The sequence below is a fragment of the Euprymna scolopes genome, chromosome 10 (genome assembly GCF_053919585.1).
Source record: "Euprymna scolopes isolate OS-2025 chromosome 10, ASM5391958v1, whole genome shotgun sequence".
In the NCBI taxonomy this organism is placed as follows: Eukaryota; Metazoa; Mollusca; class Cephalopoda; order Sepiida; family Sepiolidae; genus Euprymna; species Euprymna scolopes.
In genome coordinates, this window is record NC_136491.1 from 37,053,713 (window position 1) to 37,067,888 (window position 14,176).

General features: G+C 33.3%; 1 protein-coding gene across 2 annotated transcripts in view; it reads left to right on the plus strand.

Annotated features, from left to right (window-relative positions):
- The window catches only part of LOC145285923 (guanylate cyclase 32E-like), a 1,316,276-nt gene that overhangs the window by 1,197,766 nt on the left and 104,334 nt on the right, over positions 1–14,176 (plus strand). For both annotated transcript variants that reach the window (XM_080134424.1, XM_080134425.1), the window contains one exon: positions 4,827–5,007. In XM_080134424.1, coding sequence (XP_079990550.1) covers positions 4,827–5,007 — 181 coding nt within the window. The remainder of the gene's footprint in view (positions 1–4,826; positions 5,008–14,176) is intronic.

Consider the following 14,176-nt stretch of genomic DNA (forward strand, 5'->3'; position numbering starts at 1 on the left):
TGGTCGTAGCGGCAAAGACGTCAGGGTTTTCCCCCGTTCTTTTCCTTTTTCGCTGTATGGGTATATATATATATATATATATATATATATATATATATATATATATATATATATACCTTTCTCTTGTCTGCTTGTCTAATGAGTTTATCGTCATAAAAAATCTCAGTCTTAATTTGATTGCACAGTGAAAATTAAATCCGTGCAATCAAAAATATACATTAATCTGAAATCGAGATGTATTTATTTTAAAATGTAGAAGCTTTTAACTCCTTACTCCCACAGGATGATTAGGCACTAGTATCTGGACGTAGCGTTTTCAAAATCTAGCGCCATAGAAATAGAGCACTATGGTTTACAGAATCTACCTAGTCACATCCGTCGGAATTCCTCACTAGGTGTGCCTCCGACGGTTAGAAATAAAATATTTTTTTTCAAAGGGACAAGGCCAAACCTGGGTTTTTGACTTTCTTTCAACTGCAATGAAACATATACATGTCGCAGACAACAGGGAAACCTTATCTTAGCAGTTGTCAGGAATGTTGGCTTCGGTGTTGGTGAAAAAAAAGAACTATCTGATGATTAATGTAGAAATATATTCTTGTCGATAATTAAAAGCGACATTATTTTGAAAATACTGATATTTATTTGAGATATTTACGCAGACATGCGACCTTTTTATGCTTCGATAGATTACGTTGCATAACTAGAGTAATTACAATAACAGTTGAAAGACTTGCTCGTATCTAAAAACACGTTATTGATTAAAAGAATAATTAAATAAAAAAAACAGGGAAATAACAAAAATGTTTAATCCCCGAGTATATCCTCAATTTCTTTTTTTCTATTTAATTTTACAAAAAAAGTTAATATTCGCTCCAACAAAAATGTAGCTTTTCTTTTTATTCATATCTGAAAAAGTTATGTTTTCGTCTTTTACATGGTGTTTTTTAACCGTAACCATTTTGAAAACTTAACATAAACTTACGTTTCTGAATGTTTGAGATGAGAATTGGTTAGTCGTATTATTTGGATTCATCAGACTACTGTTCTTATCTTGACAGTCATTTTTCACCGTTCCGGTCGATATAACCTCTGACCTTCTTCAAATATAACTTGTCGAACGCGGAGATTTTTCTATCGAATACATTTCAATCTTTCCAAAATAATGTCGCTTTTAATCGCCGACAATAATATATTTCTACATAAATCATCAGCTTGGCTTTTTATCGAAGTCAACAAAGTCCAGGCAATTGCTAAGATGAGTTTTGCTGTTGTCTGCGGTATATATATATATATATATATATATATATATATATATATATATATATATATTAAGTAACGTTATTGATAATTTAAAATTTAAATTCAAATTATAATTAAATTAAAAATCCATTTGATAAGAAGGAACAACAACAAAATCAATTATCTGTACGATCGTTTCGGAAAACAGTGCTTTTTATTATGGTAGACATCAAGTTACGGACAATAATTATTACATATAGTTTTTTTAATAAGCAAGGTCTCCTCGTCAGCAAATTTGGAAAGGTTTTTATTAACTTTAAAAGACAGCATAAATAAACCTAGCATTAAAAGTAAGGCAGATGTATCATTTACTTTTTCCTTTGACGTTATGACTGAGCCATGTTTGTTGAAAGGTTGTATAATTTAATATTCGATGCAAGCTTGACGGAACGATGCGTTTTTCCCCCTTTCAAATGTTTGTCTTTACTGATATAGTTGTAGCGTCGAAGAACTTTCTCTCCAAGAAAAGTGAAAAGTAGAGGTTCCGGAGGACTGGAAACAATGCCGAGATAAGCAGAAAGCACATACAACGCCTAGAATTCCCAAATGGCCCCTCCTCCGTTCGTAGCCTGGCTCAACGTTGCTTAATTTTGGTGATCTGAGGAGAACCGGTGCGCCAATGTGATTATGCCGCCTCTGTATGTGTGTGTGTGTGTGTGTGTGTGTGTGTGTGCGTGTGTGGTCACGAATAGGCTCGTATATGGTTGACTATTATAGAAAACTGATCACTTATAATGATAGAAGATGTATCGAGGCACAGGAATGGGTATGTTTGATCTGGGATAGTAAATGATTCATTAAAATGTTGAGGTGTGTGTACGCGCATGGTCCACAAAGTATGAAAATAAAAAAAATAAAAATTAAAAAAAAAAACACAGGTTTACAAGTGTCTTTGATATAGAGTTACATAATAATAATTTGATAAGTATGTTTTAACTTAAATAGGGATGGTATAATAAATTGTGGGGTCTGCGTTCGCGCCTAGACTCCATAGAATTGAAATAGGCAGAAACTTTAATAAAGACTTTCCATATCTATCTATGTAAGTATACTTTGATAATTAGGTTTCAGTTTGAAGAAATATGGAATAATAACATTATGGGGTGTTCTTTCGCGCCTGGCCTCCATAGAATGGAAATATGTCACAAAGTTTAACAAAAATCTTTTTACATAGATCCACAGAATATTGTGATAAGTATTTCAGTGTGAACAGGTATGGTATGATAAATTATGGGGCTTATCTATTTTATTTTTACTTTCATCATATTTTGCTTTTGTTTTGATACTCTCAAATTCGAACCTATCTCTTTATAACCCTTCCTTTTCATAACCTTTCATACTTTCATAAATCAGAGTCCATTTTGTGTTGGCTATTTTAGAACCAATTCAACGACGGATACTTTTGCTAGTATATATATATATATATATATATATATATATATATATATATATATATATATATATATATATATATATATATATATATCGTTCGTGAGTTATCACACGAGTGTTCGTTTATCTTCTCTTAAATTGAAGTTAAATAAGTCTGCCGATTGTTGCGGCATTCTTTGCATTCTCGCTCTGTCCATCATCTTTAACCCTTCACTACAGTTTTGTATGCTACAACCCGATTCTAGAATCACCGTATGCATCTATTTATGTGTGTTCTCTTTCGTTTGTTCTTGAGTGTGGGGGAAACGCGTGTCTGTTAATTCGGTTTCTTGCACATACATTTCCGTTTGCAATATCTCTTAGCATTTTTTTTCTTTTATTTACTATGACATGTAAGCATCCGTTCTCTCTGAGTTGGTTTCCGCACTCGACTGATTTTCCTTACGATTTCTTGCAGTTTTCTCCAATGCTGCTTCTATTGGCTAAATATTTCGTTTCGATTTACTTTCACTTTTATCCAGGGTTTTAATTATTTTATTAGGGCTCTTAAATATTCCATGGTCTCATAGTTTTCTGACATGTTACCTATATATTTTTCTCGTCTTGTTTTTCATTTTTTCAGGTTTCTTTTCTTAGTAGTAGTAGTAGTAGTAGTAGTAGTAGTAATCTAACTAGTAGTAATACTATTGGTTGTGTTATTAAGATCACTATTACTGCTACCAGACGAGTCGGCGCACATTTCTTGGGCAGCATGTTCATTTCTTGTTTTGCGACTTGAAGGGATTAGGGTAACAGTAAGCGTAAATTTAACGCATTAATGTATGGATCTGCTCTTATGATAGTGTAAAAATCATTTTGAAGACTCAATCCAAATTAATAAAACATCAAATATTAACTTTCATTCTGTATGTGTTTTCACATTGGAAGTAATGTAGTACCACGTGACAATAGTGTATCAAGTTCATTCAAATTAATATTGTACCACGTGACAATATTGTATCAAGTTTATTCAAATTAATATTGTACCACGTGACAATATTGTATCAAGTTCATTCGAATTAATATTGTACCACGTGACAATATTGTATCAAGTTCATTCGAATTAATATTGTACCACGTGACAATATTGTATCAAGTTCATTCGAATTAATATTGTACCACGTGACAATATTGTATCAAGTTCATTCGAATTAATATTGTACCACGTGACAATATTGTATCAAGTTCATTCAAATTAATATTGTACCACGTGACAATATTGTATCAAGTTTATTCAAATTAATATTGTACCACGTGACAATATTGTATCAAGTTCATTCGAATTAATATTGTACCATCTGACAATATTGTATCAAGTTTATTCAAATTAATATTGTACCACGTGACAATATTGTATCAAGTTCATTCAAATTAATATTGTACCACGTGACAATATTGTATCAAGTTCATTCAAATTAATATTGTACCACGTGACAATATTGTATCAAGTTCATTCAAATTAATATTGTACCACGTGACAATATTGTATCAAGTTTATTCAAATTATATTGTACCACGTGACAATATTGTATCAAGTTCATTCAAATTAATATTGTACCACGTGACAATATTGTATCAAGTTCATTCAAATTATTATTGTACCACTTGACAATATTGTATCAAGTTTATTCAAATTAATACTGTACCACGTGACAAATATTGGCGAATATATGTTTATTATTAAATGCATTCTAATTAAAAACAAAACGTTTTACTTATTATTTATAACTGCACGGGCGTAAGTATAACAGCCTAAGTTCTTTAGTCCCATATTCCTAAGTAAGTAATACTTATATAGGAACTGATTTGACTACACTGCATTCTCTTCTTGCATGCGGCCTATGTCAATGTTGATGGGTCAACGCGCATCACGCTTCTTTGCTTATCAAGGTGGGAATCAACGTTTTCACATCTGCCCCATTGCAGAAGTCATGCATGTATATTACAACATTGTTTCAATGATTGTTACAACCTGTTATAATATTTACTTCTAATATTTCTCTTCATATTTGTTGAATGCATTCCTGCAATCCGTTTGATTAAAGATTCTTTCTTTTTCTTTATATGTTCTTCATTGTTTCGTATTCTTTCAGAAATTATAGAAAGGGTTGAGAAAGGTATAGAGGGAGGAGGACCATTCCGTCCGGACATCCAAGTTCTGAACAGCGACTCCTACCTTGTCGATTGCATGAAATTATGCTGGCACGAATGCGCTGATGTTCGACCCGACTTCCGAACTGTTTGGCGGATGCTAAAGCCTTTAAGACAGGGCATGTAAGTAAATGCTTCCTTTTTTTTCCTTACCATTTTTTCTTTGTTTTTTATCGAAAGAGTTAAGAAAGGTATGTTCGACCCGACTTGCGAACTGTTTGGCGGATGCTAAAACCTTAAAGAAAGGGTTGTAAGTAAATGATTTTTGTTATTTCTTTGTTTTTTTTCCAAATTGTAGTTAAGTTACATTGGCAATGCTCTTCAACTAAACACTAACATTGCAAAAGATCATTTAAAGAGTATTTGGGTCTGTGTTCAATGAACAATGCATTTAAAATTGTTTTCAAACAATATGTTTATGATATCAAGATTTCTATTATTCGATGCATTTTCTAATAGCTTTCAATGTTCGCTATTTTGTTTTTATTGCAAACAATAAAAATTGGAGCGAACTGGTGAGCAGGCACATTGTGTTTTTACTGCAAACGATGCCAAAACCTAAACCTGTATTGGTTTTCACGTTTAATAAATATAGTATCGTAAGTACAACAGTGGGGTTTGCTACCGAATTCTGTCGATGTTTTTTTTCTTGTTTAATCCAGATTCATACGAATACGACCGACTCTTTAAAATAGCGATCCTCTTTCTTAACATTCTAAACACATAAATCACACCACGTAACACCACCCAACACCACACAACTATACAGTACAAACATACACCACACCATGATATGATATTTCTATGATATTATAACTGTTATTATCCAATGTACTCGCTAATGGTTTTCAATGATCGCCATGTTGTTTCTATTGCAAAGAATAAAAATCGAAGCGTAACAGTCAGTAAGTACATTGTGTTGATACTTCAAACGATGTCAAACCCTAACTATAAACTTAACGCGAACCTTAACCAAAAAAGAAAATCCAAACCTTAACACTTAACTCGAAACTTAAACCATAATTCTAACTATAAAACCTTATCCTAACTTTTGTTGTATTGTGGAGTGGCCCCCCATGTTGGGAAATCGTAATAGTGCGTAGGACTCCCTGGCTGTGGTACATAGCAGTTTTACTTACGTCGGTCGTCCATGGGTTCACTTGTTTACTAAGCGGTTGTCATGACAACGAGTTAAGACTAGGTAGTTATCTCACCTTAGACTGGCACTTTTTCCTTATCTTGCCTCTCGTCAATTGTCAAAAATGTCATAACAACGTTGAACCTGAAAACAAAGCGGTTGACACTTAGAACGATCAGCCGTAACTTAAAAATATGCATTAAAAGACGTAAGTCACAATTGCGTTTGTTTTTGTATAAAATTATATTTTACAATATTATACAATTTAAAACAGTTCGTCTTTTTTTCTTTTGGTGGTTCTGAAGTTCACAGCGATAGTAACAGTTTTCTCACAGTGTTCTGAGGAGGGAAAATGACGCTTCAACGATCCGGTCTTCAGCAACACATGCTGTCCCTTGTTTCTCCTCTCTCTGCTCGATTCTCTCTGCTGATTCACCGTTTTTATTGGCATTTTGTCGCTTTGTTTTTTCTATCCACGCGTTCTGTCAATCAGTTGATCGATAATAGAACATGCGTTCTTTAGTCACGTTTTGACCTCAGATGATCATTCGATTTCATCTTCAGCCGAGCGACACGTGAATTACCCACTCATGCCAATATCTGTACTTCCAGAGCTTATGAGGAATGTCACGTTTCTTTGTTTTGTAAACAAAAAAATCGTCGTCCGATTTCTCTGTTTATGACGTAAGCCCTTTCTCTTTTCAACTAGTAGACAATCGATTATTCGATGCCCACTCTTTTAAATCTTTTATTAAAGTTTTTTTTCTTTTCAGTTATGTATGATGGTTCCAGCCATCCATTACATAACACTTTCACTCTCCCGAATACTCGCAAACATTAATTTTCAAACGTGAGAGTTTAGTTCGTTTTCCATTGACTATTTCATCTGTTTTTGCATACGGGCGTTTTGCAAAGGTCTTAAGTGAAAAGAAAAGAGACCATTGAAAACCATTATAGAACACATTATATAATAAAAGTCGTCGACAAGTTTAAATGTTATATTTGTTCAAAACGTAGCCGAATCTAAAAAAACAACTTTTAAACGGCGAGTAATTCCACTAATTTTTTGGCTAACTCCTTATATTTCTGCCATTAGCAAGCGTTTATTTCAACCTGTTTGATATAGTTTCCAAGATGTTATTTTATATGTTATATTCTGTCAAATATTATCTGTACTAGAAGATTTTTAATTTAACAAATGATTATTAGTTGTAGTAATAGACGTAGTAATAGTCGTATTAGTAATGCTTTTTAATAGTAGTAGTAGTAATAATAGTAGTGTTTTTTATGATATTACTGACAGACAGACAGCTCAAATGATTATTTATAACGAAATATGTATGTATTTGGTTGGTTATACGAAAACAAATATTAAAAACTAGCGTCCAGTTAATCACAAAACCGAGTACAACCAACATGAAGTACATTCAATATCGTATTACCTTTAACGCTTATCTTATAAACTCGAAGTATGGGAAATTGCCATATGCAGAAAACAAAATCACTGAAAAAACAAAACTACCCTAACTAAGAGTAAGAATGAGTAAACGTTGGATAAAATGATAGTTAAATTTATTACGAACTTGCCAGGATTCGAAACTGGAATCTTCTGACTCGTAGTAAAACGCGTTATCCATTGCGCCACAAGTCCTGCTCGTATACTGAAACATGTTATGCTGAAAGAGGGTATACAGACAGTGGTAAATTCCGTTGACATGGGCAAGTAAGGTTTTCGAAAATTGCACAAAACGGTCCAAACCCCCTTATTTCGGGATTTTATTGTGACTAGGCGTTGTTCGTTACGAACCATATATAGATAAGGACAAACTAGGGACTCACACCTTTCAGGGAAAAAAAAGTTTTTTTTTAATTCGCTGCATCCGTTCGAAATTTTTATTTGTATATATGCACACACACAAATAAATAAACATTTACAATTTTATTAATAGTATGGATAACGTTGGCATTTAAATGCAAGGTTTACATTTAATGAGAAAGCATACATACAAAAATGTATATTTGTTTTTAATATTAAGTCTATTCAAATTAATATTGTATCTCGTGGTATATATATATATATATATATATATATATATATATATATATATATATATATATATATATATTTGCTCTTAAATTTATTTTTCTCTTTAAGAAACGTTTTACTTACTTTTTAGAAATGCACGGGCGTTAGTATAACGCCCTGTGTTCTTTAGTCCCATCTTCTTAATAAAATAATTCATGATGTTGTGATTGTGTATGCTCAGGTAGTTCCTATTGTATCATTCATTATAATTGATAATCAAAGAACAACTTCTACTCGTTCTAGTATTCATAAATGGTTTTCCAAATAACATTCACGTTCTCAGATCATTCATAAACATTTATGCAGACGAAACTACCATCTAAACACCTGAAGACATGTGCAAGATCCTACTCCCATCAGCTGTCAACCAGAGTGATAACAGTTTAAGTAGCTCAAGACAGGACTGCCACTTTTGGTGCCACCGGCAGCTATGAGAATTAAGCAGCCGAGCAAGGTATTAATAAAAAACAACAACAAAGAAACTTAATATACTAGAAGAAAAGAGGAAAAATACAGTAAAAAATACTGTCTTTTCATGAAGTATTTCCGGTGTCGGTTAAGTCCTACTGAATGTATTCAGTCAGGTCACTTCGAATTTGCGACCGTAACAAACGGCGCGTTCGGAATTGTGGTGAAAAATAGAGGTAAAGAAGAGAGAAAAAGAAGAAGAAAAAAAACTAACATTGAATGTGTGAAAATACACGCGAAAACATTTAAAATATTAAGAGTTCTTTCCCTTGAATAAGATATTTTGAGATTTTTTATAACTCTCTGATTTTCTTTCATCTGATATTGAGCGTGTGGTTCAATTGGGATAAAGTGGTTAGTAAATTGTAGTGCATTTTAAACGAAATCTTTCTCTTTCCATTGTCAACGCCTTAAATCCATCCAGAGTTGTAATAAATGACAAGCTTCTGTGTCCTAATCTGAAATAGAACACATCCATCAAATCTATTGCTAAGATCGCCGGAAAAATCAGTTCGAGCATTTTACTACTAATGTAGCTATCTCACAGCCGATACACTCTTTTTTATGTATAAAAACCAAGTCCGTCCTAGAATGGAGCACTCTTGACATATCTGCGTAGGACGGCCCTGTCGGGCGGCATTAAAATACGCCGACTGCCCCCCTGCAGAGGGTAAAAGTCCCTCAATTGGGGTCCTGGATATGACCTTAAACTATATCCAGTGGTGAGGCCCTAGCTTGTGGGCTTTGGGGAATGTGGAGCCACCCTTTAATTACCATTGCTCCCAGGTCCACTCTGACCCCGAGTGGTAGTACCTGTTAGTGTCCCAACTATGGGTTAAATAGAAACCGACGTGGAAACAACGAATATATTCTATTAAAAAATATTTTTCTTCAAAATCCTTGGATTCAGCATTAAATAACCCGAAACGGGTTGATATGCCGTAAAACAAAAACAACCAACCAACCATCTGCGTAGGAGCTGCTCAAAGCTGCTATCATCCCTTGACAGAGTGTCAAACCAACTTCGAAACTTATTAGGCGATGTTCTTTCTCTCTATCTGAGCCTTTTTTTTTTTTGTCACGATAGAAAAGTTGCCAGCCTGTCATTGCACTATTATTATTTTCATAGCAAGTGCTTGTTTGAGCTTCAATCTATGCCTCCTCTGCAAAACTTAAAAAACACCCTCGTCTACCTTTAACTACTATAAACAATTGTCCGTACTCTCTATATGTGCCTAAATCTAAATCATATAATTAAAATAACATATCATTTGAAGCCAAATAACATCGTCTTCCGTTAAATTGGCTTATACGAGAAATTGAGGCACCTTTTCTAAGTAGTGTTGCCTAGAGTAAAACAAAAACAAAAACAAAATGTATACTCCAGCATACTAGATAAATTCTTGTCTTAGAATCCAGTAAGACCACGAAATTAAAAAAAAGATATACAATAAAATAGTAAACTGATAAATAAGTGAGGAGAAAATTAATAAACGAGACAGCGTTGCTATGGTTTCGGATGTAAAGCAGACTTCAATGGAATATTCGATTATTTATTCCTCATATAGAGATCAAGTATTAGCCATAAAAACCCCATTAATTTTGGCGCACTTCGACATAAGTAAAATGTAAGAAAAAAGAGATAACAAACGAAATAGGAACAAAATACAAGACCATTTAGTAGCATATATATATATATACAAAGCTGAATTTGTGTGTGTGTGCCTGTGTGTGTCTGTGTGTGAGTGTGGTCACAAATAGGCTCCTATATGGTTGACTATTTTAAAAAACTGATTACATATAATGATAGAAGATGTATCGAGACACAGAATAGGTATATATATATATATATATATATATATATATATATATATATAAATATATATATATATATATATAAAAAGCTGAATGTCTGTGTGTGTGGGAGGTGCCTGGTCACGAATAGGTTCCTATATGGTTGACTATTTTAAAAAACTGATTACATATAATGATAGAAGATGTATCGAGACACAGGAATGGGTATGTTTGATCTGGCAGAACAGTGGTTCATTAAAATTGTGGGATCTGCGTTCTCGCCTGGTCCACAAAGTATGGAAATAAAAAAAAATTAAAAAGTAAAAAATACGTGTGCAAGTTTTTTTGATATAGATGTACATAATAATACTTTGATAAGTATGTTTTAACTTAATTAGGGATGGTATAATATAAGTGTAGGATCTGCGTTCGCGCCTGGACTCGATAGAATAGAAATAGGCACAAACATTAATAATGACTTTTCATATCTATCTGTGTAAGTATACTTTGATAATTATGTTTTAGTTTGAAGAAATATGGTATAATAAAATTGTGGGGTGTTCGTTCGCACCTGACCTCCATAGAATGGAAATATGTCACAGAGTTTAACAAGGTTTTTTAATATAGATCCACAAAATTTTGTGATAAGTTTTTCAGTATGAACAGGTATGGTATAATAAATTATGGGGTTTATCTATTTTATTTTTACTTTCATCATATTTTGCTTTGGTTTTGATACCCCCAAATTCAACCCAAATTTACAACCCCTCGTTTTCATTACCTATTATACTTTCATAAATCAGAGCCCATTTTCTGTAGGCTATTTTTGAACCCAGTCAACGACGGGTACTTTTTCTAGTAAGATATAAAAGAAACGAAAGATGCGCCAATGTGTACTCTGTCTCTCAGCACTGTGTCAACGGAGATTTTTACATATTCACCCGTTCATTTCTATAAAACAACATAAGTAAACGTTAGGTTGCCCTTACTGCTTTTTCAAAAATTATAAATAAGGCTAGGAGAACAGAATATTCTATTTATTGTTTGGACTCTGGAGATATCCGTTGGTATCTTTTATGTTTTTTTTTATTGAGTGATGTGGTTCTCGGTTGATTGATTGTGTCTGTGTCGGATATATACTCGAGAGTCAAAACAATAATAAGAATGTTCTGTTGTTGCAGCCCATACTATACATTTCGTTATACACCTCATCATCCGTCAACATAAAAGCAGCAACTCGTTTTCACTAATTCTATTAGAATTTCTGAACATTTCCTTCTTGTAAAAACACTGTTTTATACCAACAAACTTATCAGTTTAAAAGTAAACTATTTTTGTCAGCAAGCCTTGTAACGAATTCATTCCTATCGTAACACAAAAAAAAAGAAGGGGGGGAAAGGGTAAAAAAGGAAAGTGGCTCAGTAACGCACAGCAACAATTTCTAAAGTTTCTCCTACGTTCTCCACCCGGCGTACTTTTATGCAGTCGATGTCCATCTAATCTTCACACGGGAAGCGATACTTTGCGAGATCACTAGTCATAAAAATTGTGGGTGTTGTCATTCGATTCTTTTTCCCTCCCCGCAGTTTGATCCCATGTGGCGATCATACAGTGCGGACGCTTTACCGGTAAACCCATCTTATTTGGTATTCACAATTTTCCCTACACCTTATAGGGCTCATCAGGAGTTATCCATTTTTGTCGGCCTGTATGGAGTCCAGGGGAGTGAACGCCAGTGGATGAGTTTCTTTTAGTCTTGCTTTGTCTTGAAATTATTCGTCTTTCATCTACTTTATTATTCTTATAATAAACACTTTAAATCAAGTGATAGATAAGTATTTCATTAGTACTAAAGAGTAACATGTTAATATAGTGAAAAGGATGAATTTCCTCTATGTACGGAAACGTTTAGTGATAATATATGAACAGTACACACGTGTTGAAGGCAGAGTAATCTAAGTATGTATATGTAATTTTGCCTATAGGGGTGCTGTTGTAATAAACATTTTGGGTCTGTAGAACATTTTATCGAGCATTAGATAGTCATAGAAATAGTTGGTTGTGTTCTTAGTGATGCGATTGGTGATTGAAGGAAGGGCCGTGAAATAATTAAACTTCCTGGTGGTGTAGTTGCCGGGAAAACGAGAAAGAGAGTCTAATGTTATTAACTTCAGTGATTTCCTCAGTATCCATGGAAGATCGCTTCTGATTATACGAGAAAGAAAAACATTAAACGTGTCATCAAAATAATTGTAAACTTATATATTAAGCAGTTTCTAAATCGTGTATAGCGTGGTGTCTCTGCTGGTGCAATCGTTGAAGCAGTACCACTCCAATTTCTTCTGTAGCACTGTTGGACAAGAGCGACTTCCAGGAAAATAGTTTAAAGAAATAGATAAATATTTGACTTAAACTTCGATCCTGGCACTAAAATTCCGGTAGCTGCTTCTGCCTTCCTTCATTTTTATATTGCTTATATATTTCGTCTGTTATTGTACGTCATTGTTTAATTTTGATTTCAGCGCTAACCCTACTAATATGACGTTTATCGCTATTTCCCGACAATTTTCTTCGCATGTTCCTTGCAAACAACCACGTCTTGTTTACTTTGACTTAACTCTTATTATCCAAAGGCTCAATGTTCAAGCAAGCAAGACAGCAAGTAATCATGATTTTAGTAATTTAGTGATGCGACGATTACAATATTTTCCCGATTCCGATACAATTACCGATTCTGTGGGCAATTCCCGATTCCGATACAATTACCGATTCCAATTCTTTATAAATCTCTATTTATTAAACTATAATATAGTTATTTCCCCTGATTGTGATGTTAAATATGCAGAAATTTTCATAAACCTCAAAATACACATGTGGGGGGATGGTTTATCGATGTTGCTTTGCTGGTGATTTAAAATCAATAAATATTTATTATTTTATCATTATTACGAGCAATGGAAGAGTTTAGTTCAAACAAAATCAAATAAAAAAGACAATTAAAAGAACCTTTTTGGCATCGGAAAATAGGCATCAATTTTTTTCTGATTCCAATTCCCCCAAATCTGATTTTTTCGATTCCCGGTTCCGATATCTTCCTAACACTAATATATATATATATATATATATATATATATATATATATATATTTATATATATATATATATGTATGTGTATATATATATATATATATCATTTTGCAAATAATATCATATTGTCACTGGTTTGTCTATCAAATCTTCAATATAACAATTGCAATGTTACGATGTGACAACGTATATAAAATTTGTTCGGCTACATCTTCAGACGTTTTCGGTTCGTCTCAATTTATTGCAGATCCGCTTGGTACGACTCTGTAAAAAAGAATACGTGCTTTAATTTCACGTATTTACTTTACCTGTTGTGGATATATTTCTAAACTAACAGTTAAATAATTCATATATTTTATATCTTACCGTATATAATCAATCATTACTTAAATCCTCTCGGCAACTTTCATTTTCAATTATCGATCTAATATCTAATCTATTTCCTGCATCGCATAGCCAAGAGTACATTAGAATGTACCCTCGAGGAACCGACCAAAAGATGAACTTTTGGTGGCAATTGTATATTCTACCTCGTCATAGTTAGTGTAACTCTTTATATTTTTGACTCGCAAGAGTGATGACTAGTAAGATACGGTCCCTTTTGATTACTGATTACCGTCCGCTTTTTTCTTAATTGCTCTCCTCCGCTTGACCTTGTCTAATGAGTTAGCAAAACAAATAAAAATAACTGGAAATCAAAAACAGTAGACAATATCTCTT